At 27.7% G+C, this 25,569-nt stretch overlaps 2 protein-coding genes and 1 long non-coding RNA gene across 3 annotated transcripts; all 3 read right to left on the bottom strand.

Moving 5' to 3' along the window:
* Positions 1-4,705: 4,705 nt before the first annotated feature.
* Positions 4,706-6,339, bottom strand: LOC124915412 (LOB domain-containing protein 25-like). The gene is made up of 3 exons (XM_047456122.1): positions 6,080-6,339; positions 5,266-5,468; positions 4,706-5,169 (listed from the first exon to the last, which is right to left on the bottom strand). Exons 2-3 carry the CDS (start codon positions 5,443-5,445, stop codon positions 4,804-4,806), a joined length of 546 nt encoding a protein of 181 aa, XP_047312078.1. The 5' UTR covers positions 5,446-5,468; positions 6,080-6,339; the 3' UTR covers positions 4,706-4,803.
* A 4,756-nt stretch (positions 6,340-11,095) lies between these two features.
* LOC124915186 (denticleless protein homolog) lies at positions 11,096-14,763 on the bottom strand. Its single transcript, XM_047455857.1, has 16 exons — positions 14,598-14,763; positions 14,403-14,515; positions 14,208-14,316; positions 14,064-14,128; positions 13,868-13,906; positions 13,653-13,749; positions 13,471-13,546; positions 13,156-13,219; positions 12,872-12,948; positions 12,654-12,735; positions 12,469-12,545; positions 12,263-12,347; positions 12,092-12,160; positions 11,941-12,008; positions 11,809-11,857; positions 11,096-11,723 (listed from the first exon to the last, which is right to left on the bottom strand). Exons 1-16 carry the CDS (start codon positions 14,662-14,664, stop codon positions 11,352-11,354), a joined length of 1,509 nt encoding a protein of 502 aa, XP_047311813.1. The 5' UTR covers positions 14,665-14,763; the 3' UTR covers positions 11,096-11,351.
* Positions 14,764-24,701: 9,938 nt separating this feature from the next.
* On the bottom strand, positions 24,702-25,309 carry LOC124916661. Its single transcript, XR_007096901.1, has 2 exons — positions 25,134-25,309; positions 24,702-25,057 (listed from the first exon to the last, which is right to left on the bottom strand). It is a non-coding gene; the product is annotated as an uncharacterized LOC124916661 (long non-coding RNA).
* Between the last annotated feature and the right edge of the window lie 260 nt (positions 25,310-25,569).

Raw genomic sequence — 25,569 nt, forward strand, 5'->3', positions numbered from 1 at the left:
TTTTATTTCAAATTAAAATTTAATAAAAATAAAAATACTTTAATTAATAAAATGAGGGATTTGATTTTTAAATTATAGTAATATGATGGAGAGAATTTATAAAAAAATGGAGTGGAATTAAAAAAAAAAATCTAAAAAAAACTCCTATGATCAATGGATTCTAATTACTATTAAAAAAATTGAGCGGTGATGTTGAGGTTAAATGGCATAATTAAAGTTGATTTAAATGATATTTTATTTTTTTTAAAAAAATAAATAGAACAAGACTTAAGAGTTAGTTTGATTTGAGTTATTTGAATAAAATTTACAATAATAAATTATTAAAGAAAAGTTAATTATTTTAGCTAAATTACTATACATATTGAATTTGTATTTAAATTTATAAAAAGGTATTCTTTTTTTATTTGGATGAATTGAGTAATATTTTTTATATGATAAAATATTATTGGATTAAATCCAAATAATCTGAAATAAAAATCTTCTAGTTTCATTTCAAAACACAAAAAATGTTTAAGCTCTTTCTATATGTTGGAACTTTTAGTACATTTTGTTTGATTAAAAAAAACTATGCAGTGAAACCAGTAATAAATAACAACAAAAATGATATTTAATTTCATTTTAAAATCTTTTATTTTATTTATAAATAAATTTGGTAAGTCTAAATTGAAAACTCAAAATAAAAATATTAATGGGGAAAGTTATATAAAAATACACAATTATATTTTCCCAGAGTTGTGTGTTCAAAAATAATTAATAAAATGGTACATTTTACCGATTTTTTTCTCTTTTAAAATAAAATATTATAAATATTATTGACAATAATTTAATGCTCGGTCGTGATAATTTTTATGATTGCAGGCCGTATTTATCATTATAAGACAAGTGTATTATTATAATAATTTATAATATTAATTTTGTAACTTTATCTCATATACAAATACATGAATCATGCAAAAATTTACTTTTATTTTAAATTACATATAATTTGGATAATTTCCAAGTTAACTTTGTATAGTATTATTTAATTATTTAAATATATATCAATCCGCATCAAAACTGTTTTAATTAAAAGCATTTAAGGTATAAATTAAATGGTTAAAAGTTAGAAGGCCATCTAATCAATTGGGGCCAGGGTAAGTGGGCTGTCGTAAAATAGAAATGGAAATGGACCACCGAGGTTTTGATTTGACACAAGGCCGGTTGTGGTGGGCCTTTCCATCCGGACAATCACCGATGTGTGACCACTACCGCATGCAGGGGATTCTGTTCCACATTTTATATTTATTAAAAATTATCAATATCAATAATCAAACATAATTTTACTGAATTTTATTATTTAATTTATTAATTAAAATGTTAAAATATTATTTATTATTATATATTATTAAACTTAAATGTTTTTATTATAAAAAAAAAAAATCATTTCCTCATAATCACCTATTAATTATTTTTAAACAAACCTAGAGCTTGTTTTGTTTGGTAAAAGTTTATTTAAATAACTTAATTTATTTAAAAAATATTGGTTGATGATAGTTTTGAGAATATATATAGATAGACTTAAAAGAGTGTTAATATATAATAAAAAAAATAAAAAAGTATTAATGTTTTAGTTAATAAATTAAGTAAGGTGATTAATTTAAAAGTGGTTATAAAGTAATGTTTGATTACGGTTGATTTGTTTTTAAAACACAAACGAACAAAGTTCAAGATTTATTTAAAAATCTTATACGGAGACCGATCTAGGTTAGGGTTAGGTGGCAAGTCCATATAAAACTATTTTTTTAAAAATAAAATATGGTTAAAATATTCATTAATTTTCAAAAAAAAATTAATTTGATATAATATATTATTCGATAAAAATATTTGCTTAATTTTTTTCTTGTAATTTTTAAGCCTACTCAAGAAATTTCAAATGTCTGGATCTGTTCCATACTGATCAAGCTTAATAAAAGTCTCCTCACCAATTTTATTACTAACTAATTTATTCTTCTTAATTAAGAATCTTCAAACAAAGTTCTAGTATGATTAAGGGCTTGTTTGATGTCGGTTATTTGGTGTTTTATTTGATATTTTAGAAAAAATAAATTTGTCTAATGAAAAAGTATATTATTTTGAGTTTTTAATTAATATTTTAAAACTAATTTGTTAGTCACAATTTTTTATGGCTAGAATTCGATATTTAAATGAGTGATTAATTGTTTTTGAAAATTATACGTACATAATAAATTAACTGTATTTGAAAATGTTAAAAAAACTTCGTTTTATATAATTTTAACAATAAAGAGTCCAAATTATAAGATTTAAAACAAATATCTCTCACTTATCCCGTTACAATTTGATTTTTAATCATCAATAACCTAACCTAATGTAAATAAATTGATGTGATTAATAATATCATGTATATAATTTTCTAATGTACATTCATTATATTCATTGAGTTGTTCACATCTAGTATTATTATTAATAAAGTAAGACTCTTTAATTCTATTGTGATGAAAATAACTAAACAAAATTTATTAAAATGAAATTATATATATATAGGACATTAATTTTTATTATTTGAACCATCATATGGTTTTATGTGAGAATCAATTCTCTATTGAATTATTTCTTAAATAATAAACAAATTAAATGGACGCTATTAAAAGGTTATTATACACCGACCGCTTTACCGACAATTTTGGATGTTGTTGGGGTGAAAGAAGTTGGGGGGAGGGGGGCCTTGGGCTAGTTTTTGATTCAATTGTTTCCTAATAATAATAATAATTATTATTATTATTAAAGCATTGGGGGATATGACGAGTGTGGTTTATAGTAGTACAAACTAACCGGCATATTACAGCTCTTAAAAGCTGCAATAAGTAAGAATCTTATATTAGGATTCATCATTTGATTTTCTAGGGTTATTTATAACCATCGGGTAATTTTTAAATAATCTCGCATTTTAATTAAGCTATAAATAACCAGGTATATATATATATTAATATAAGGGCACAAGGACTTAATTAAAAGTTCAGTTGAATGGGGCTGTCTTTAGGGTAAAAATTGATAAGAAAAAAAGAAAAATAATTGGTTGTTTTAACTTATTGAGCTTATTTTATATGATTTCGTAAACTTTGCAATTTTTTTTTTGTTTTTTTATGTAAAGTTATAAAAATAAATAGTGAAATAGTGTGTCGAATAGGCTTAATTATATGTTTTTTTTTTAAATCATTTTATTCATTAAAATAATGGAATGACATTTTATTCCGTTAGTTTGTCGTACTAATTTATTTATTCAAAATAATATAATATTGTCTTGTAAATGCAGTTTATTTATGACTTGGTATTGAATATGGTTTGAAGCGCATGTGTTTATTATAAGTTAAATAGGATGCGTCGTAGTTAATTAGTTGTTTTAGTTGAGGAGAAAGATGTTTTGATACGGCGACATTTCTCTTGTTGTTGGTTGTGCCACGACGTTCATCTTGGCATTGATAGAGCTATTTCAATCTGGAGTTTGTATTTTGAATGTGCAAGTTATTTGACGTGTCACACATTTACTCAATTTATTTTTTTATCTATTTTTTTGTCCATATTTAGAAGAATTTTGATGTTTTCTTTTCGCAGTTTTAGTTGAATTTGATATTAAAGAGTTTTTTTTATATTATTAAAGAGACGTTCGTTTTAGGAGAAATTATTTATTTTGAAAGATACCTAATAAATTTTGAAAGGAAGACTCACATGAATAGAACAAATGTTTTTCACTTTTAAAATATTTTTAAACAGAATTTGTTAGTAATTTTGTTGAAGAGATTATAAATAGTTAGATCTAGATCAGTTCGATTCATATTTTTTATTTTTTTACTAAAAATCATATCTTACATTATTTTATCCAAGCATTTAATTACTTAATTTATTAATTGAAATATATATTAAAATATCTTAAGTTCAACTCATTAAAAACAAAAAAATATATATTATAATAAATTCAAGCCATTGAAACACAAATAAATTACTTTTACATAAATAAGGTATTTTTTTCAAAAAGAAATTTCAAATAACCCAGTGCGCATCAAACAAACTTTGGATTTTAGGTTCTTTTAAAGATTTTTATCAAAAACTCAATCCATAAGTTATTTTATCTAATCATTTTTTTTATCTATTAAAATATCAAAATTATCCTTTATTAATCCCAAAAAATAAATAAATAAATACAAGAGTGTTTAGGTATTTTAACCGGTCACAAATTGTACGTTACTAGCCGATCGAATATAAGATCGATACTCCAAAGTTCTTATATATATGTTATCACGCGAGTTGGAGGAATGTTTTATTCACCCTCCTTCTCCTTCGATCTCCATCAGTTCTTACCGCATATATTTCACACATTTTTTATGTATTGGGTAACCTTAATTAGAATCTAAGCTAATTTATAACAACTGTTCATTCATTTTGTAGATCATGTACTAATTTGGTACATCATGAGCAAAATCATTGTATTTTCCAAGGCCTGACTTGTAGCATTTAATTAATTTTGTGGAAAATGATAGAAAAACACAACTGTACCAACTGATCATCACGTTTAAATGTTCAGATTGACTTCTAGTGCCAGAAAACCCCAACATTCTTCACGAGCTACTTCTTCCCCGACGCATTCAAATAATTAATTTAACCAATGTTTTTACATATATAAATAAAGAATATATATATAGATCATGCCACATTGCCACCACCGCAATCAATCAGGCATCAGTGAAATTATTATGTCCCTTAAATAATAATAATAATATAATAATAACAATACAATTAATAATTATAATATTACATGTTACCTCCTCCATGGTCATTGTCGTGAGTATTATTTCCTTGCCATGGATGGTTAAAAAAGGCCGAACCCTGATAATGATTATGACTAGCACCTTGACCAAAAACCCTTCTACTAGTTCCCGGCAGGATCTGATTATGCTGCTGAATCCCGCCGCCGGCGCCAGCAGAAGTCGTCATAACGTCGTTGCAAGTGTACCTCATAAGGTCAGCATTGGTGGCTTCAAGTTCCTTTTGAAGCTTTATAACTTGCCTTTGCAAAACAGAAATTGCCCCAACACAACCATATACTGGATCTTTTAGTCGAGCCTCAGCTTCATACGCTAGTGAATTCACTGCATCTTCTCTCTGTTGCGGCTCAACCTTCATTTAGTTATCACAAAATGATCATATATTAATTTATTATAAACAAACTATAAATTACAATATGTTTCCTTAATTAAATCTATATATACAAACCTCTTGTAGAAGCTTGCTCACATTACTAGCTCCGAATATTTTGTGCACATTGGCGAATTTCTGTGGCTCCTCAGGAGGGAAATACGGTGCAAAGATGCAACCGGGAAGACATTTTCTTCTAAGAAATTTACAGGCTGCACATGGAGAACTTGAGTAGCTACTCGAAGAAGATGAAGCCATTATTCATTCAATAATAGACCGATCTGCATATTATTAACTAATTCATCATAAAAAAACAAAAACACTTCTTTTTTATTATCAATTATTTGGGTTTGTTTATTCTACTTAAATAACCAATTTTTAATACCTTACATCAAGTAAGATTATTTGAAAACAAACATCTGGGTAGATCGGCCTAAATTATAATGATTTAATTGACAAGAAGTGTGTTGAAAAATTGAAATAAAAAATGTATTAGCTATACACATGTAATTAAAATTAACGGGGACAAGAAGAATAAAATTAAAAAAAGGACAGAAATAAATCAATACTATATAATAACTTTTGGATCTTCAACCCCACTGTTTGACTTCAAACGTATAGTAGGGGCACATTTCTGATCTCAATTCAACAAAGATCTGCCATTAATATTGGCTTAAATCCTCGTAACCTAGTTCACATGTTGCAGGTTATACCTAACTCAAATTTTAATTTGATATGTTCATAAAATTCATCTCTTTTATTAAAATGTTGAAATCTGATTCAAAATGTTGAAGTTTCTTCCCATGATAATATATATATCTCTCTCTCTCTAGATATGTATATTATGGAAAGAAATGTGAAATAAAGGATAAAGAATGAGAAAGAACAGTACCCTTTAATTTGCTTATGAAATCCACCTTGGAGCTAACATGAATTTCCTTTTTCAGAAATGGTGTTTGATCGGCCGTGATCAGAGAAATAAAAGGATATTCGAGCCATTAGTTAAAAAGAAGGGTGTGGGGAAAGTGTTAAGAGAGAGGGGGGTCCGGGGGAGAAACCCTAGCTGCTGAGAACACTGATATGATGATGATGATGGTAAGTAGTAAGGTGCAGCAGAAGCATCAAGCATGATTATTGTCAAAAAGGTAAGGTAAGGAGAGAAGATGAGAGATGGAAAAAGTAGCTGAAATTATTATTAGTGTTGAAGTATATAGTAAATAACTATACATATTTAATGTTCATTTTTGTAACTTTTATTCATTTTCAAATTATTTTAAAACACAGTGTAGTATTACAAAAGTAACTAGCTAGCTACTGTACTATAGTCTACATATCCAATTGAATAACTTTACTAATTCTGGAAAGAGCAAATGATGAATTACAATTGGCTATATATATGTTTAGTCGGGGGGCATAATAATAAAAAATTACTAGTAAGTAATATTGTAGATGAGTTTCAATTAATTTATATTTACAAAGTTATTAAAATTATAATTCATAAGAGTTTTATCTTCTTTTTTTTAATTTAAGAAAATTAGCACGACACAAGATTTAAGAGTGAAACCTATTTAGATTGAAGTTCCGCTAAAATACGACGGACACCCACAAACTCATCTCAATCAACGTCATCAAAATATCGCTATAAAAAATATGGCAATTGAAGTTATTAAAAATTATATATAATCCACCATATAATCACAGGAATACAATTTCATTACTTCTCTAATTGTTGAAAGGATAAGTTTATTTTTTGATATGATAGATTTATCCTATAAATTCATATATATATATATATATATTTGTAAAGATTGCAACCAAAATATTTTTGGAAAAAGTTCACAAATATGCATGATATTCAAAAAAATATATATTGAGCTACATAGTTCATAACTTCATAAATAGTTTTTATTTAATTTGCATAAAGTATTTAAAAAATTTAAGCTAGAAAAAAAATATTAAAATAAAAAAGTAGGAAGATTGTGACTTTTCTGGACATTGGATTCCAAAATTTTGAACATCAATAGGGAAAATTATTTGGATTTTCAAAACAAAACAAAAAATCAACATGAAACTAAATGCATTTTTTTTATAATTAGATTTCAAAATCTTCTAAAGAACTCATAGTTAATTAGTAAGTAGGATGAACCATTTTTAAATAATCAAACACAATAAGATGCATTCAAATAATAAATTTCTATTTCTAATCACAATTCCATATTATTTTCCATTACACTTTTAATTTCAATTGTAATTCTTTATTTCAAGAACTATTTTTTCCAGCTACTTTGGTTGTTTTCACCCCAGACATACACTCTTCATGTAAAATTGTTCTAATGAATGTTTTTTTTTCCAAAAAACAATCCTCCATTTCAAGAACTAAACATTAATAATTACATTGAAATGTCTAATTCTATAATTTATATGCATGTCATAATTATCGAACACAATCTTAATTTTATTAAATATTATAAAAAGAAAAAAAAGTGAAGAAGCAATAATAATGTGTGTATAAAAAATCAAATATTAATATTAAATAGACCAGTTGGGCAAGAAAGGTTAAGCATAAGAGGATAACATCAGTCAGTTCAATATTAATTATTGATCTGTTCACGTCATGTGGTTCAATTCGTTACATGATAATGTATTTGATTAATTAGACCAGTTATAAATTAAATGCACATGACGGAAAAATGTCAGAAATTCAAATTTATTCCATAAGAAATATTAATTCTCGAAGAGTAAATATATGGTTAGCTGATCCGCTCTAACCCCCGTAAATTTAACATACAACAAGGGTTAATTTGTAGTTATTTAGTTTAATATTATTTGAAATTTTATAATTGAATTATTTTAAATATCATTTTGATCCCATCATTTAATCATTAATCAAAATATTAAATACATTTATTTTATTATTAAAAATATATTATATTATTATATATATTATTACACTTTAAGTTTTTTAATAAATAAAAAATTGTTTTTTTGAATGTATACCTAGGGATGACAACGTATACCTTATCCGTCGGGTAATTAAGTATCTATCCCCAAGTCCGATTAATTACATTACTATCTGATTCCGACCTCGACGGACATCTCTATTTTTATCTTCATTCACAATTCGTCTAATACTCAATCCTCGACGCGTGCTCCATTACCCGATTAAACACTTATAAAATAATAAAGATTGAAGAAAAAAATCATAACTTTAATAAATAATTTTAAAAATAGTAATATCAAAATATTAAAAAACAAATAAAAATATTATTACCTACATACTTATGGTCTACATTTTAAAAATAATAATGTAAAATCAAGGTTGAAGAAAATTGAATAGAGAGAGAGTAATGACTGAAAATAATATTTTGTTATTGAAAAAAAAAATTAAAAATTAAAAATAGTGAAGAGAGAAAAAAAAAACTAGACTTTGACTATTCTAAGAATATTAATAAAATAAAGTTAAAGTGTAGAGTGGATAAGAGCATACTAAATATATATTTATGACGATTTTATAACGATGAATCATTTGAAATGACGTGATTAAGTTTTAATATAAAAAATAATTTTTATTTTTAATATTGAATATTGGGTTTGAGATTCGTATTCTCTATCCATAATCCCCTGTTGATACATTCTCTCTTACGTGTGCTCGACTAGGGATGGCAATGGGTACTCGTATACCTGATATTCTTGGGTACCAGATAATCGGGTTCGAGTTCGGGTATTTTAAATCGGGATCGGGGTCGAAAATGGGACTGAAAATGATTACCGATCGGATTTGGGGATAAGGAGTGTGTAAAACTCAAACCCGATGCCCGATATTCGAAATATTAATATTAAATATATATATTAAAAATTAAATTGACTTTTCAAATTTCAAATTAATACCATCATTATAAATTTATAATAAATATATTAATTAATTAGTTATACCAACACTCAACCACCCACTCCCCACGCCATAATTAATTTAATTTATATTCTCATGACTCTTAATCTTCTTTTCTTTTATAACAAAAAATTTCACTCTCTATTGATTTATTATTTTCAAGATTAACATCTTTTATCTCTATTTTATTTCAACATTTTCTCTAATTTTGTTGAAGTTCGTGTAGGTATATTGTTCAACTTCTACAATATAACTATACAAGTAAGTAATATTTTTATATGTATTTTTAATATTTAGTATATTTAGAAAATAATAAATAAAAGTTCATATTTTAATCGGGTAATGGGGTACCCGACAAATCAAGGATGGGGATACAAATAGATATACCCGTCGGGTTCGAGGTCAGTGATGAGTAATAAAATAAAAATCGGGTTCAAGGATGGGTACTTCACTCCCCGACGGGTAGGGTACCCGTTGCCATCCCATACCTATGCCCGACAGCTCAAACCTGATGCGGTGCGAGTCGAAGAGGCGTTTATGCGAAAGTTGCAGCATCCGAAAATATCTCGCAAGTGTCAGATTTCGACGATTGCCTAGTGTTTTTCGGATGCTGCAACTTTCGCATAACCACGCACGCTGCATCAAAACCCGATTTAAAAAACCAAACTCCGCAATAGGATATTTACATTTATTGGATATTCATTGTCATGCCTATAATTATGCCTATAATTATAGCCAGGGAACAAAAACAAGATTATTAAAATAACCGGTAGACCGATAGAAGTAAAAAAGAAAGAAAATATAGAATCTGAAAAAGGGGGTTGGATTGAGTTAGGCAGGAGGAGGTGATGATTAATATCGGTTGTAATCTGTTTATGATTAAAAATAGATGGTGTTGATGCGTACATGCAGTGAACGAGACTCTCTTTTACTAGCAAAGCAGTACAGAATCATACCTTTTCACTATTCCTCTCCATTATTGCAACTGGACACATGAACAGGGATAAAGTATAAACGTCGCTGTTTGCCAGTTTTAATTTCAAAGATTTTTCAAAGTATAAATGTCCGCTGTCCCTCTCTAAACAAAAAGTATTTTCATTTTTTTTCAAAATTACTAGTCATGAGATGACTAGTAGCATGTCCTTCGCCGACATGTCGACAACTTGGATTTAATTGCCCTTTGTCGGACATACAACTGATAAATGCAATCTGTAGTTGTACGCTTATTTAGATCATGCAATCCTCCTCCTCTTCTTCTATATACTCACTCATCATCATATATATTCATATATTTGTACGTACGTGAATATATTATATATATATTTCTTGGATTTTGAACCCGACCCGGTCCCATATTTTGAATTTGAACCATGGCCACATGATCTTATAATATCTCTATCTATCAATCCAATAATGCATACATATAATTATATACGATAGATAGATAGATCATAGATAGATATTCCCATCCACGATGAAATAAATATTGGTCTTATAAGATAAAGTCAACATGTGGCCATGCAACAGATTCTAATAAAGTTGTAAAATAATTCAATAATATTTACCAATCAATCCAAAATTCAAAGTAAATTTCAATAATTAAGGATCAATCAAGTCTTGCTAATGGTCAAATATATATACGCACATTTAGTTTAATCAGCAGGTTAGTGAGCAAAGGCTATATATTTAATAGTGAACTCCTCGATCGACCCAACACTAGCTAGCTTCCGTAATTTACATCTGTCATTTTTGTCCATTTTATAAAATATAAAAAATCACTGGTAGATAATTTATGTGGTTCTCATTCGGATTTGGATGAAGATCTTAGTTCAATAATTTCTTTGCTAATACTATAATTCAATCCTTTCTTTGATTTGTAAACCAAAGGTTAGTTGAAACAAGTTGACTGAGATAAGGACATAATCAGACCATTTTACACACATACACTTAATCGAACTCATTCACAATGATGAAAATCATAGTCAATAGAGGTTAAATTGTAAGAATCTGGGTGAATTTCAACTGTGGATAATTCAAAGATTAGTGATACATTATCAGTATATATATATATATTATATATATAAGATGCATTCAAACAGCACAATTTGGGTACTATTTACAACTGATAAAAAAAACTGCAAAATTTTAAAGATGAGAACAACAAATAATGTCAGGCACCAGTGAAGTAATCTACTAGTATCATAAATCTGAAACCAAGAATGTCAGGCCACCACAGTGAAGTAATCTAGTCTTTCATAAATCTGAACCAAGAATGTTATGCAGTAGTGAAGTAATCTCGTATAGTCCTTTTCAATGATAAAGGAGTAGTCAGAACAGAAGATGGGCTCTTAATAGTAGCTTCAGGAGTCTTAAGGTTGAATTCTTCTTTCAAATCCATACACGATGATGAATCCATTTTCTCTTGGGGTTGAGGAGTCATCAAAATGCTTGTGGCTTTGGATGAATCCACTTGCTCTTCTATTCCATCGGTTGGACGAGTTTTAGGATCCTTTGCTGGTGTTACAGGTTCATCATCCTTAAACAGTTTCTTGCATTCCATGGTTGAAGGACCCATAACTCTCCTTCTGATGGAGGATGGTGATCTTGTATTTGAGTAGCAGCTGGTCTCCAAATTCCAAACTCGAACCTACATAAATGCAGGTTTTAAACATAAAAAATACACCCCTTCTTTTTAAGTAATCACATTACTTTATTACTACAAAGTATCTTACTGTGAAATCATCTGAAGAAGTTGCAATCTTTCCAACTTCAGAATCACTCCTACATAAGAATAAAAGCACAAGCTTGTAAAGGGTAACCAAAGAATAGGTGTAACCATATGCTGTAAGTGTTTTAATATTTACCAATTTACTGCTGTAACCTCTCCATCATGACCTTTGAGAATCATAGGATCTTCTTCACTTTTATTCACCTAAATTTGAAGGTGAAAATCAGTGTCCACAATAGTCATTCATCAAGATTCCTTATAGTTTTTGTCTACGTTTGTGTTATTACCTGCCATATGTAGGCATTTCCATCGCTTGAACCAGCAAGTATATGAGCAGCATCAGGACTTATTGCAGACTGCAAAATATTATGATGAAGAACAAAACATATCAGTGTTTAAGTCCATCATATTGTCAAATGTAAAATATAAAATAATGTAAACTGATTAGGAGAACATGCCTTCACAAAAAATGACTCTATGCGGCAGCCTGAGAAAGTTTTTACTGGACCTTTATTGAGATTAAGCACATTGTAGAGGTATATTCTGGCAAAAACAAAAATTATTTACTCCAGATATATTAATCATATTTGCTGACGCTGTCCATGGGTTGTGCTTATTTTTATGAAAGATGACAGATACATATTAATGAAAGAATGTAAGGTACCTGTTGTCCATGCAAGATGCTGAAATAAATACCCCATTTATATCTTGAGACAGACTAGAAATGCCATGTAATTTATCCTGAATAAAAAGAAAAGAAATGAGCTGGTAATTAAATTTTGTGCAATATGATTTCTGCAGATCTGGCAGTTCAACAAGCAATTGATGAAGTTTCTTATCCCTACCAACCTTCTCAATTGATGACTGAAGATGAGGACAAGCCTGAAGCACCGGAGATTTTAAATTTCTGACATCCCAAAACTTTATGACACTGGTAAAGAATGAAGACAGCCGATTATAGAGAATGTTAATAACAAATGGCAGCTAACTTTAGAGTATTAAATAAATCTATACATGTCGAACTAATTGTAAGCTTATGAAGCATTACAAAGAAGTGTAAAACACACCTGTTCACTGCTCCAGCAGTGGCCATTGTGATCCCATCTTTGAGGTATAGAACTGATGTCACGCTCATTGAAGCAGCCTGAAAATAAAACCACTTTCAGGAATTGAAGTCATGTAAAAGGCTATTTTAGGTCTAGAGCACTAAGCTAATGACCACAACCTAGTGGGTTTTAGCTTTCATGACCATTTTTTTAAAATAAAATTGAAGACATGTAAGTGTTTTAGGAACATTAAACTGAATGAAGTTAATGATTTGCCACACTAGTAATTAGTACTGTAGACAGACCTTGCCCGGCTTGGTTTGTTTTCTGTGTGACAAAACATGGGCCTTCTGGACAGCAGCAACTGAACTGAAAATTATAAGTATTGGAGCTTTAATGTTTAGAAGCATGAAAGTGTAACTAAGTAAACATAGTAGTGAACTAGTGATAACTAGGACTTTGATATTTTAAGAATGGAAGGTATTGCATATGAATATTTAGGCATATTTTGTGAGGAAGCACAACACTGTTATGTTAATTATAGTTGAAATATACTTGTTTCATAGTCTTTTTAAAACACACACACGCACACACTGAAACAAAGGAAATGCATAACTTACATCTTCCCTAGGGTAGTGGAGCACCTCAAATCCCAAAGTGCAAAGGACCCATCTCGTGAACCAGAGGCAATTAAATCTATGAATGCAAAGCAATTCCTTTTGTCAAAACAGACTGTTTGTATGCTTGTGATGACAAATAAAAGTCAAGAACATGTGGCTACATGAAAAGGCATATAGCATACCTGAGTTTATTGGATGAGGACAGACAGATTTCACACTTCCTGTATGCCCCATTAATATTCCAGTGCATTTCTTTTCTTGTGCGTCCCATACCTTAACCTTCAAGTATAGAAATGATAAATTCGAGTTAGGGAAAATAGATATAACATGAACCAAACAACAACTGGATTGTTGGGCTAAATTTCATGTCAGTACTCTAATTGCCATGACAACTTACAGTTTGATCGCCAGATGCAGTTAGAATGTGGGAATCTTCCTGCATAAAGTACAAGATGAAATGATATTAAGAGTTCAGATAAAAGAAAACGATGCATAACTAGGTCATAAATCAATGATTGGTTAATACTTTAGTTCTACCATAATATAAACATGATTGTACTTTAAAATAAAATCATTAGCTGCGTTATGGATACCTTGATCCAGGATACATCAAATATGGCATTTTCATGGGCATTCCACTCGGATACCCTAGCTTTACCTGGAAAATGTGAATGATTTAAGAAACTACATGGGAGACTAATCAGATTAATTGGTAAAGAAATATAAGTAAAACATACTAGTATTCTCTCCAGAAGTGGATAGAGGATGAAGCTTCTGTCGAGTATTATACAAACTGAGAAACCCATCTTCGTCAGCCACAGCAATAACATGAGCGTTCTTGCTAGTCTGTGAAAATAGAAGTTGCGAATTAATAGATTCATGAGCATATAACAAAGGAAACGTAGTTAAACCAATCGGATAAGTGTTTTTACCTTGCAGAAAGACAGCGCCATCGGTGGTGAGTCATTGCCGTCATGTTCGACTGCGACGGCTCCAACTTCGGTGAAATATGTTGATTTACCCTCCAAATACGGTCGTTTGCGAACTGAAATCGTAGAGATAAACATTCGGTTTACAAATCTATAACATGAGGGGTGATTTTCAAAGCTTAATTAGGAGAAACGTACCTCGGAATCCACTCAGTTCTCTGGATTTGATGTCCTGAAAAAAGGATCGATCGATTGGACTTTCCATGGTCGAAACGAATATGCTGTCAGAGAGGATCAAGAAGAGGATTTGAGCAACGATGTAGAGAGAGAGAGAGATGAAGCGACGAAAAGATGAAGGTTTTAGCTGTCAGTGAATATTTGTCCTGCTCTTTTGGCGCGCGGGTTAGTCGTATTGGCGGGATTTATCTATTTTGATTTTTCCCTCTTTTATTTATTTTTAAATTAATAAACAATCTCTTTTTCTTTCCCTCTATTTTTATTACTTTAAAGTATTTTCACATATATATATATATATATATATATATATATATATATATATAAAAGAAAAAAATATTTAAATTATTATATTTTTACAACTCAAACTATTGAAATTTTAAGAATATTAAATATGGGATCTTGATTATATCACAATTTCCCACTCTTCAATCTCTCCTAATTTTAGTACTTTCAAAGTCTAGGAAATCAAAGATTTTAATTATTTTGAATATAATATAGTTTTATATTTTAAATTTTAATATTTTTAATTAACTAGCTTAAGCAGATGTTCTTAACCAAAAAACATATTAAGTGACCTATTAAATCTTTTTCAGAGATTTTTTTGGATAATGTAATTATTTAAAAAATATTGATGATGTTGATTTTGAATATGTGAGTTTTTTTGAGTAAAAAAGTTTAAAAGGTATAAATATATAATTATAAAAATATTAAACAGTATAAATTATTTTAATATTCAACCGTATAAACTATTTTAATATTTTAGTGAATAAAATAATCTTTTGATTATGATTGAATTTTTTAAAAAAATAAAATAAACAATAATAGAAAGAAATATTAATTTTAATTTATTTCTTCCATTATTTTATTTTTTATTATGTGATTTGTATTTAAGGATGGCAATTTAAAATCGTCCCTCAAAAACCGAATTGAATTGTCCGGTTTGGGACGGTTTTTCCCCAAAACCGAACGGGAATGGGGCAGAAATGATATTTGTGTCCCCCGCCCCGACTCGACCCGTCCCGATTTCACCCTGTTTCAGCTCTGAACACTATAAACATAATTAAATATATTAAATCACCTATATATTTATTTATTCACTATATTTTGTAAGAATAGTAATGTTATTTTTTTATAATAATATAAAATTTTAATATATTACAATATATATTATATTAAAAAATTCGTTTATATAATTTTATTTTATAATTTTTATTTATTTTTAAAAAAATATTATTAACGGTGTCCCACGGGATTCCCCAAAATCGAAAAAAAAAACTGAACGGGGCGTGGATGGTATTAAAAAAATCCACGAAATTGAAACGGAGCGGGGATGATAAATGCATTATCCGTCCCGAACCGTCCCATTGTCATCCCTACTTGTGATAATAAAATAAATTAAATTGAAAACTTTGTTATTAGATGATATTAAGTGACTTGTTTGATATATTATTTAAAAATAATTGTTAAATTAACTTATTTAATTAAATGTGTAACTAAAAAAAAATAGTTAACAAAGTAAGATGACAAGTGATGTTTAAGAATTATAAAGTTATAACTAAATTAAAATCATGTCATTATGTGATAAATAATGTTATCCTTGTACATTCAAAATTTATAAAATATTATTTGTGTTTTATTCTTTTATATTTTAGCAAATATGATATCATATGTAATAGAGTATCATAATATTTTAGGTTAAATTAAAAACTAAATTTAGGTGGTATACAATTAGGAGTTAGAGTTAATATTGGCTATTCAAATTCACCGAATTTAAATAAATTGAATTTAAATTGAATTTAATTTTTGTTTGTTTTCGAATTGAATTTTATATTTATTCGAATTCAAATACAGTTATTTGATTTTCGAGTTGGAACGGAGAAGAAAAAAATAATGATTTTTTATTATTTATTTTAATTATATATAATTTAATATTTATATATATATTATTATTAAAAGATTTGAAAAAAAAAATTCAAACTAGGTTCGATATTATTAAAATTTATTTGAATTTAGTTCAGTTTTCGAATTGGCTAAAAAATTAAAAATTCAAAATAGTCCGAACTAAAAACTCGAATAACCCAAAAATCGAATCGATGAACACCCTATGTAGTATTATTAGATTTGCTTAAGTTTAAATTTTTATTAAAAAAAAATACCAATTTGACATGTTAACTTCATAAATTAAAAAATAATTGATTCGACATTTTAACTTACTAAATTCAAAATTAAAATAATGATTGAACATGTTAACTTCTTAAATTAAAATAAATATATATCAATTCAAAATGTTAACTAAGTAAATAAGTAAATGAAGATAGTGGTTATATATTTTAACATCATAAATTAAAAAATAAAATATTGATTGAAAACGTTAATTGTGTTTTAAATTATAAAATAATAAATTATTTTGTTTGAAAAACATAAAAGAAATCAAATTTTAAATTACAATTAGGGCGGTGCAAAAAAACCGGAAAACCGGTAACCCAACCGAACCGATAGTTAACAGGTTTCATTTTAACGGTTTATTTGTTAATCGGTTCTAGCGGTTCCAGTTAATCGGTTTTTTACCGGTTAAACGGTTCGGTTTTCGGTTTCCTTATTTTTCTAACGGTTTAACCGGTAAACCGGTAATAATTTAATTATATATTTTTATATTTTATAATTTGTATTAGTTATTTTATAAATAATTTTTATAGAATCATTTTTAAAAAAACATTATAATCTATATAAAATTTTACAAAAATAAATTTAAAAAATTGAAATAATTTCATTAAAATATATAAAATTGTTTTTAGGAATTATAAATTAACAAAATCAAAATAGTTAAGCAAATTAAAATTTGATGTCTTCAAAGTTCAACCTTCACTTTATGTTTTAACTTTCTCTACAACACGTCTAATACGAAAACACCTAAAATCAAAGTTATAAATTATAATTTACCAATTTTACTTCTCGTTCTATCGATTGAGAAGGGATTCTATCATATTCGCTTATACTTGGTTGGTCGAAGACTAATCGACATAATGATTTTGAATTTTCTCAAGGAACATATAAAACCTAACTGAATAGCTATAAAATATATTATATTGTTACAATAAAATTATATATTATAACATATTCCTAAATATATCAATAAAATATATTATTAAAATATAATATATTTATATTATATTATAATAATAATATAATATAATAGAGACAAAAAAATGGATGAAGAATAGTATAATAGGAGAGTACAAACAATAATTTAAAAAATATATTTTATAAATTTATTACTTAATTTAAAAAAATTGAATTATCGGTTCCTGGTTAAACCCGGTTAACCGGCCAGAATCGACCAAAACCGGTAGAACGAGAACCGATAAAATCGATACCATTAACGACCAGTTAACTGGTTTGTAAAATAAAAGCCAAAACCGGTATTAACCGGAACCTTTTAACTGGTTAACCGGTTAACCGGCCGGTTGAACACCCCTAATTACAATTAAAAATAGTGAGATTGAAAATTATAAAATTACACTATATATAAAACCATTACCTTAAACAAAATTGGAGTAAGTTTAAAAAATAACGGAAAAAAAATATATAAATAAAATAAATGGATAATGGTATGTTTTGCATTTTTTTTAAAATTAAAAAAAGTAAGTAAATTTTTATTTTATTTTTATTTTATTTTATTTTTTTTTATTTTTTATTTTTTTTTTAAGAAAATAGAAGTATATGTAGTTTTTTTTTGTTGAGCCATAACTTATATCTTTAACTTATTATATATTACAATATTAAAACTAATATTATAATTAAAAAAAAAATACATTATTAACTTGACATTCAAGCTTTGTAAAACCAAAAAATGTCAACAATAATTATTACAACACATATTATAATAAATATATTTATGTAAACACTAAAATTTTAGTTACTCAATTTATAAATCTTAAAATAATTATTTTAAATAAATAAAATCAAAATACTTAAAATAAGGCTAAAACATGATTAAATAATTAGGTGAGATTAATTATTGTAAACATGATTAAATAATTAAGTGATATTAATTATTATAATAATTTAATGAGATTAATTATTGTAATAATTAAATCTCAATTAACTAAAATAATGGCCAACGGAAATAAAAAATAATAATCTCAAATTAGTTTAAAAAAATCAAAGAGGATTAAAATAAATAATTTATGATAAATATTGTATCCATTTTATCCCAAATAAATTATTTATTAAACCCTAAAAATAATATATATATAAATTGGCAAAATAAATGTCATATTTATTAAAAATAATTTATATATTTTATAGATAAAAAATTAAGTCAAATGGATTAAAGAAAAATCAATTTCAAATAAGCCCTTAGGTTGAAAATGGAGTGTGATCTGTTACCACTGAAATTAGAAGGTTTATTGCAGCATACCTATAACCATTGGATTAGCACTGGGACGCCTCCAACACACGAGAGCCATTCGCGTCACCCGCTGCAACGAAGGAGATGCGCGCTCGCGAAGCACCGGATCAACTAACGCGTGTCTCAACGCAATTAGCCTGAACGCAACAAAACGCCCCAAACGCCAACGGAACGCGGATGAAACGTCAGATGTTCGATTTTCGCCCCAAACGACGTTGTTTTTCTTGATTTGTCTTCTTCCTTGCGACGACGAACCAAATAATAACAAGCTTCCATCTTTGTTTTAAAAAAAATAGAACTTTGTCGTTTTTCCACCTTTTGACTTCGTTAAAACTGTGAAATGATCACCCTACTTCGGTGATCATTTCCTCTACACCTTCAGACACCATCATGGCCTATTCCAGCAATTGACCGAAGATCAAACAAAAGATCATCAATGGCCTTTTGACTCAATCCGATCCACTTGGTCGACGAACCAACATTGGTAGACTATAAATAGCATCCTCTAGGAAAACTGAAGGCAAAAGATCCACTCTCAAGCCCTCAATCATTCTAAAAAATAAATTCGTCGTTATATGCTTTTCGGAAATTTTGAAAAGTTCGTGTAAGGCTATAAGGATTTGATTCAGGCATTCAGGAAGCTTATATAAGAGTAGAAGTGTTCTCCAACTCCAAGTAAGCTTTCAATCACATTATAATTCGAGTTACAAGTTTGAATTGAAATTTTATATTTCAGTTTTGTTAGTTTCATATACTGTTTGATTATATGATTTATTGATTAAAAAACTATTTTATGATAATTTATAAGTTTTATGTTGAAACAAAACTGAATCAATCAACTTAAATCAGAAACCTATAAGTTTAATTTTGAAAATTTTCAAAATCGAGTTTCTATTATTAAGTTATTGCTCAAAAATAGCAACCCAGAAAGTTGTCCAACATGTTTATAAAGATATTGAGAACATATTTGAACCAATTCCAAGCCATCCCATCTCGTTCATGTTTGATCAAAAACTATTTTTTATAAAAATAAAATTTATATTTTTGAATTGATTAAAACGAGCAGTCAGTGTTCATATTTTAGTTTCATTCAACCATATGAAACATAATGAAGTTATTGGTAAGCTCTTTCCACTTCATTAAAACTTTAAAACCAAAAACCCAATTTTTTACTTCAAAACTGTTTAGGTTGAATGAGACATCATCCCGATCGAATGATACCTCAGGATGATGCTATAAATGATCCTTGGGACCATATGAAGCTTCTCGTGCCCTTGGATCAAAGGATCAGGGCCTCAATCGAAATCATCTAACATGTAGTTTGATGTTCTTGAAGACCAATAAATATAGCCCAGGTCTAACTTGGGACCGAGATTCCTTTGCACCTAGGACCGAGAAAAATTAACCCAAGGATAACCCTAGACCGACAACATCTCACACCTAGGACCGAGAAAAGTTACCCCAAGGTTAACCTATGATCGAACAATTCCTTGAGCCCCGACCGAGGAATTTTACGCCCGACCGAGGAATTTTACGCCCGACCGATAATTCTTGCACCCGACCGAGAGTTCCCACACCCCGACTGATGGACCTAGACCTAGGACTGAGAGTTTTAGCCTAGGACCGAAGAAATCGCACCTAGGACTGAGAGGACCATTCCTAGGGCCTGTTTTGTTTGAATTTTAAATTTTCAAAAATTATTTTTATGATTTCGATAACCCAAACTATTTTTTAAAATAAAAAAAAAATATATAAAATGACTAAAAATACTTTTAGAATATTTTCATAAAAAATATTTCGACAAGGACCTATTTGGAAATTATTTTTAAATCCTAATACTCTAAAATTGATATTTTTCAGGTAATTTTCTTAGTAATGGTCGACATCAACCTCAAGTACTAACATTAAAATATTATTTTTATAATTTTAAATAAAAAAAATACGTGAATGTTTAGCTAGGATCTGGAGAATATTTAATTAAATAAAATAATAATACCATTTTTTTTAAAGTCAATACTTTATAAATTAGACACCGTTTTAAACAGACACGGAAGATATAGCGCAAAGTCTTTTTCCGAATATTAATAAACATCGAACTAAAAAGAGACTCCGGTCAAAAGTATGTTTGTAGACGCATAATTTTATTGATTTAAAAAAAAATTAATTGGCGACTTTTATCAAATAAATAAATTTTAAATTAATTATTTTTAATTAATTTAAATACAATTTTTTAATCAAATTTTAACTTATTATTTTAAATCTAAAAAAATATTTGAAATTTGATCAAAAATTTATCATTTCAAGATATGAGAACATATTTTTATAATTTTGTTTAGAATAATGTTTTACGCAAATCGATTTTAAAATATGTTAAATTTTTTCATGATAAAATTTATCGGGTTACAATTTGAAATATATAGTTATATAATAAATATATGTTTTAAAATTATATATATATATATATATATATATATATAATATTTGTCAGTTTAATTGATTGATGTGGGAAGAGATATAAATAAATTATTAAAATTTGGTTAGTATTATATAATATTTAGATTTATTTTGTTTAAAAATAAGAGTATAATTATTTTAAAATTTATTTTTTATTTGAATATAATAATTTTTATTTTATTGGAAAGAATGAACCTAAAAAATAAATATTTCAGATTTAAATTATACTAAAAACTTCATTAAATGGTTATAAATAATAAAACAATGTATGAATAATATAATATGACTATATATAATATATATATATATATATATATATATACTTTTTTTTTTTTTGGATATATTAGATAAACAAATAAAATATTAATTTATCAATAAACTAAAGAGAGAAAATATGAATAATAAATACATTTAAGGGAAATTGTAAATAACTATAGTAATGTTATTTTCTTTTAACTATAATCGTATGTAACATTTATTCTCATGACTAGTTAAATTTCACATCTTTTATATACATAAAAAAATCCATATATATCCACCTTTTATATATAAAAAAAGGAAGGAAAGAAAGAAAGTTCTATATTTATGGGATTTTTATTATCAAAAAGTTGGATGTAATGTTAAATCAAATTATGTATCTTTAACATATAATATAAGAAGTTTAATATTTTCTATAATTAAAAAATATGTAAATTATTTAAATATTTTAATAAGATTACACATTCTGTCTAAAAATTAAAATATTAATATAATTTTGGGTGGTCAAAGAATTATAAAGAATTGAGAAAGTAATATGATAAAATATGGAATGGATATAAATAAAATTAAGATAACAAATATTAAATCAACATAAACACAAATTAAATGGTTAATAAGAATCCTTCCAAATAAAATAAAAAATTAAAATTAGTCATAGAGAAAAAAAAGTCAAAAAATTATTAATATATGTATATTTTAAATTAAGATAAAAAGTGTTTATATTAAGAAGTTATTATTTTATTACCGAAATTTTATTATATAATTTATTTTAATTTAATTCAAAATCAATATCTGAACACACACATTTTGTAAGGAATAATTAAAAGTTATTAATAAACTACCAAAATACCATTTTTTTAATATTTAAAATATTATTCAAAAATGGTAAATAATCTAGATAAATCACCTTTACCCTCGTTTGATACTGGATTATTTGGAAACATAATTTTTGAAAAAAAATATCAAACTTATTTGGTGGTTTATTTCAATTAGTAAATTTTGAAAAGAGGTTCATATGAATGATATAGTTGAAAATATGCTTTTCATTGAGAGTATGGTTTATTTATAAATAATCTCAAATAAATTAACAAACTCAATTAATCCATATCAAATAAGTAGATTGCTGATAAAATGTTAAGATAAATATATAGATTAAACCAAACATCTCTTAATAAAAATATTTTGTAAGGGTCTTTTATAAGTTTAAGTTTAATTTTCAAATATTTGTGTGAAACCATTTTTTTTTTTAATTTAAATGAGATATTCTTAATTATCAACATTCATAACAATTGTAGAACTATTTTTCCACTAACCATACTAATAACTCACATGTCTTCAATTACACAAAGTTTACAATTACTTAAAATTGTATAATACTATTACTATTACATATTAATTAATGGTTATAAAATCTTCATCATGAAAATAAATGCAATTTGGAAACTAAATTAGGCACAAATAATCAAAATTTGACGACAGATTCGAATGGAGAAAAACTAAATAAATTAAACGCTTCACCAAAATTTATGTTTTAAACTATAAATAGAGCTCATACTCATAGAAGAAACCACGCCAAATTTGCAAAGTTCCTTCTTTCGAGTGCTCCGTCGCAGCCATGGAATCCCCCAGCAGCCCTAGATCCAATGACAATGTCCGCAGACGCCAATTGAACTTGTTCTCTTTGATCAGTCTTTCCTTCATTAGCCCGGTGTTAGCATCCTCTATCGTGAGTAAGACTCAGAAGCTCAACGAGCTGATAAACCTCCAAAATAAGGAGGTGAAAAGGGGAAAACGTCTAGCTAAGAAACGTGAAGAACGTCAAGGGAAATCAATTTTGGAGCGCCCACTGAAAGATCTCAGTGATGAGGAAGTTACAATGTTGAAGGATTGGCTTCAAAACATGCATTGCAAGGTGAATGCAAGAATAGCACAACTCCAAGGGGATCCTGCACAAGACCACCAAGTTGCTCACAGAGGGTGATTGCACTTCTTAGAAAGTCAATGAGAGTATTTTAAATAAAAATAGCATCGAGAATAAATGATGTACTTCGATGTTCTTTAATAAAACGATTTATAAAAGTTGTCTTTCTATAACTATAGGTATATGCATTGAGATTCAGATGAAAACCAACTAATACATTCTTAAATTTGTTGCAAGCCCAAATTTGTGATCCAATTTGGATCCACATCCCAAAAGATGTTTCTAAATGAAGTTGATTTGTCCCCCCCCAAAAAAAAAGCAAGGATGAAGGATTAGAGACAACTTAACATCCCTATATAGATATTTAAAAGAAGTCTCAAACTATGGTTTATTAGTTAGTAGATCCCAATATAGAGTAGTAGGCACAAAGTTAGTCTATAATGCCTTCAAAACATGTACCAGTGGGTCTCAAATTTTGGGATTGTATCAGTTAGATATTGGTTATACTTAGGTTTTCCGTTTCCCCCAAAATTACACTTATCTATAATGCCTACATACATACAAATTAAATATTAAATTACAGTTATCCATAAGGCTCACATACAAATTTAAATATTTAAATCATGGAATCAAATGTAACTTGGGGTGATAAACATATGACATATTCATCACTTTTATTGTCCATTTACAACCCTCTAGAAGCAAAACACAAAAACATAGTCAAATGTACACATCTCTAACACTATGAAAGAATAAGTAAAAGAATCATATGGGTAACTCGTAAACATCATCTTCGAGTACTCTAGATGCTTTGAATAAGATCAAGATGAGACTAATTAGCGCAGGAGATGAGAGAACAGACTGTAACTACTATTCTTATTCCTCATTTAATATCTCATTGATTACATTGCATCCTATTTACACTACTATACTAACTCAATATCAATATTCAGACTATTGACAAGTGAAATGAACTTTGAACTTCAATACCTGCAGAACTCATTTATCTGTACAATGGAGATGACCAAGGGAAAGCAAAGAAATAAATAAATAGGTGAATGTTAAAACAATAATGACAATTCTACTTATGTTCCACTGGAGTTTGGAGCTTCAAAAACACCTAAGTTGGGGAAATTAAAATGTCATGCATTGGGATATCACATTAAATCTGGACTCAATTATGCCTGATTCAATGTATCATGTTTAGCAATAGGGCCTATGTACATAGCATACAAGATGAAGGATCTATAGGTCTGCTTCTACTAATTACTTATCTTACAAATGAAATTCTAGAATAAGAAAAGAGAGTTATTACTTTACACATGAAACCCAACTCGGTATGTGCTTCTCCTCAGCTAGAATCAGGTTCTACATCAACTGAAACCAAAAGAGAAATTAGTGTGGACTGTTGAGAAAGAAGAACTTATATATAGAGAGAGTTAGACAGAATTACAATCAAATTCGCCATGGCGATGTCATCTGCACAGACTCGGGCACTGCCGATTCAATCTTCTTCCTAAAATCAAGGGAAAATGGCACTAGCATCTTCTCTGTGGTGCCTTTTTATTTCAAATCCCTTAATCTTCCAACTTTAACCAGCAACAAGAATGAGATAATCTGAGTCGCCACAGGCAATATATTTCAAAAATAAAAAATAGTGGCTAGGTTCATATATTAAATAAATAAATAAAAATAATAAAATAAAATAAATCATAATAATATTTCAAAAAGTAGGCATCTATTATTCAAAAGATATACCCAGCTTTCATATTCATTTTTCATATTATACCCATATTTTCATATTGCATCCTCTATTAATATTAAAATAAAATACATTATACATAAAATAATAATTAAAATTTAATCATAATTTTAAAATATAGTTATAT

This window comes from Impatiens glandulifera, chromosome 9, assembly GCF_907164915.1.
Source record: "Impatiens glandulifera chromosome 9, dImpGla2.1, whole genome shotgun sequence".
Lineage (NCBI taxonomy): Eukaryota > Viridiplantae > Streptophyta > Magnoliopsida > Ericales > Balsaminaceae > Impatiens > Impatiens glandulifera.

Coding starts and splice junctions, on each gene's coding strand:
- LOC124915412 (XM_047456122.1), bottom strand. CDS start 5,445: ATGGCTTCATCTTCTTCGAGTAGCTACTCAAGTTCTCCATGTGCAGCC. Junction 5,170..5,265: donor TGAGCAAGCTTCTACAAGAG/GTTTGTATATAT, acceptor AACTAAATGAAG/GTTGAGCCGCAACAGAGAGA.
- LOC124915186 (XM_047455857.1), bottom strand. CDS start 14,664: ATGGAAAGTCCAATCGATCGATCCTTTTTTCAGGACATCAAATCCAGA. Junction 14,129..14,207: donor CACTTCTGGAGAGAATACTA/GTATGTTTTACT, acceptor CACATTTTCCAG/GTAAAGCTAGGGTATCCGAG. Junction 11,858..11,940: donor GAGGTTACAGCAGTAAATTG/GTAAATATTAAA, acceptor ATTCTTATGTAG/GAGTGATTCTGAAGTTGGAA.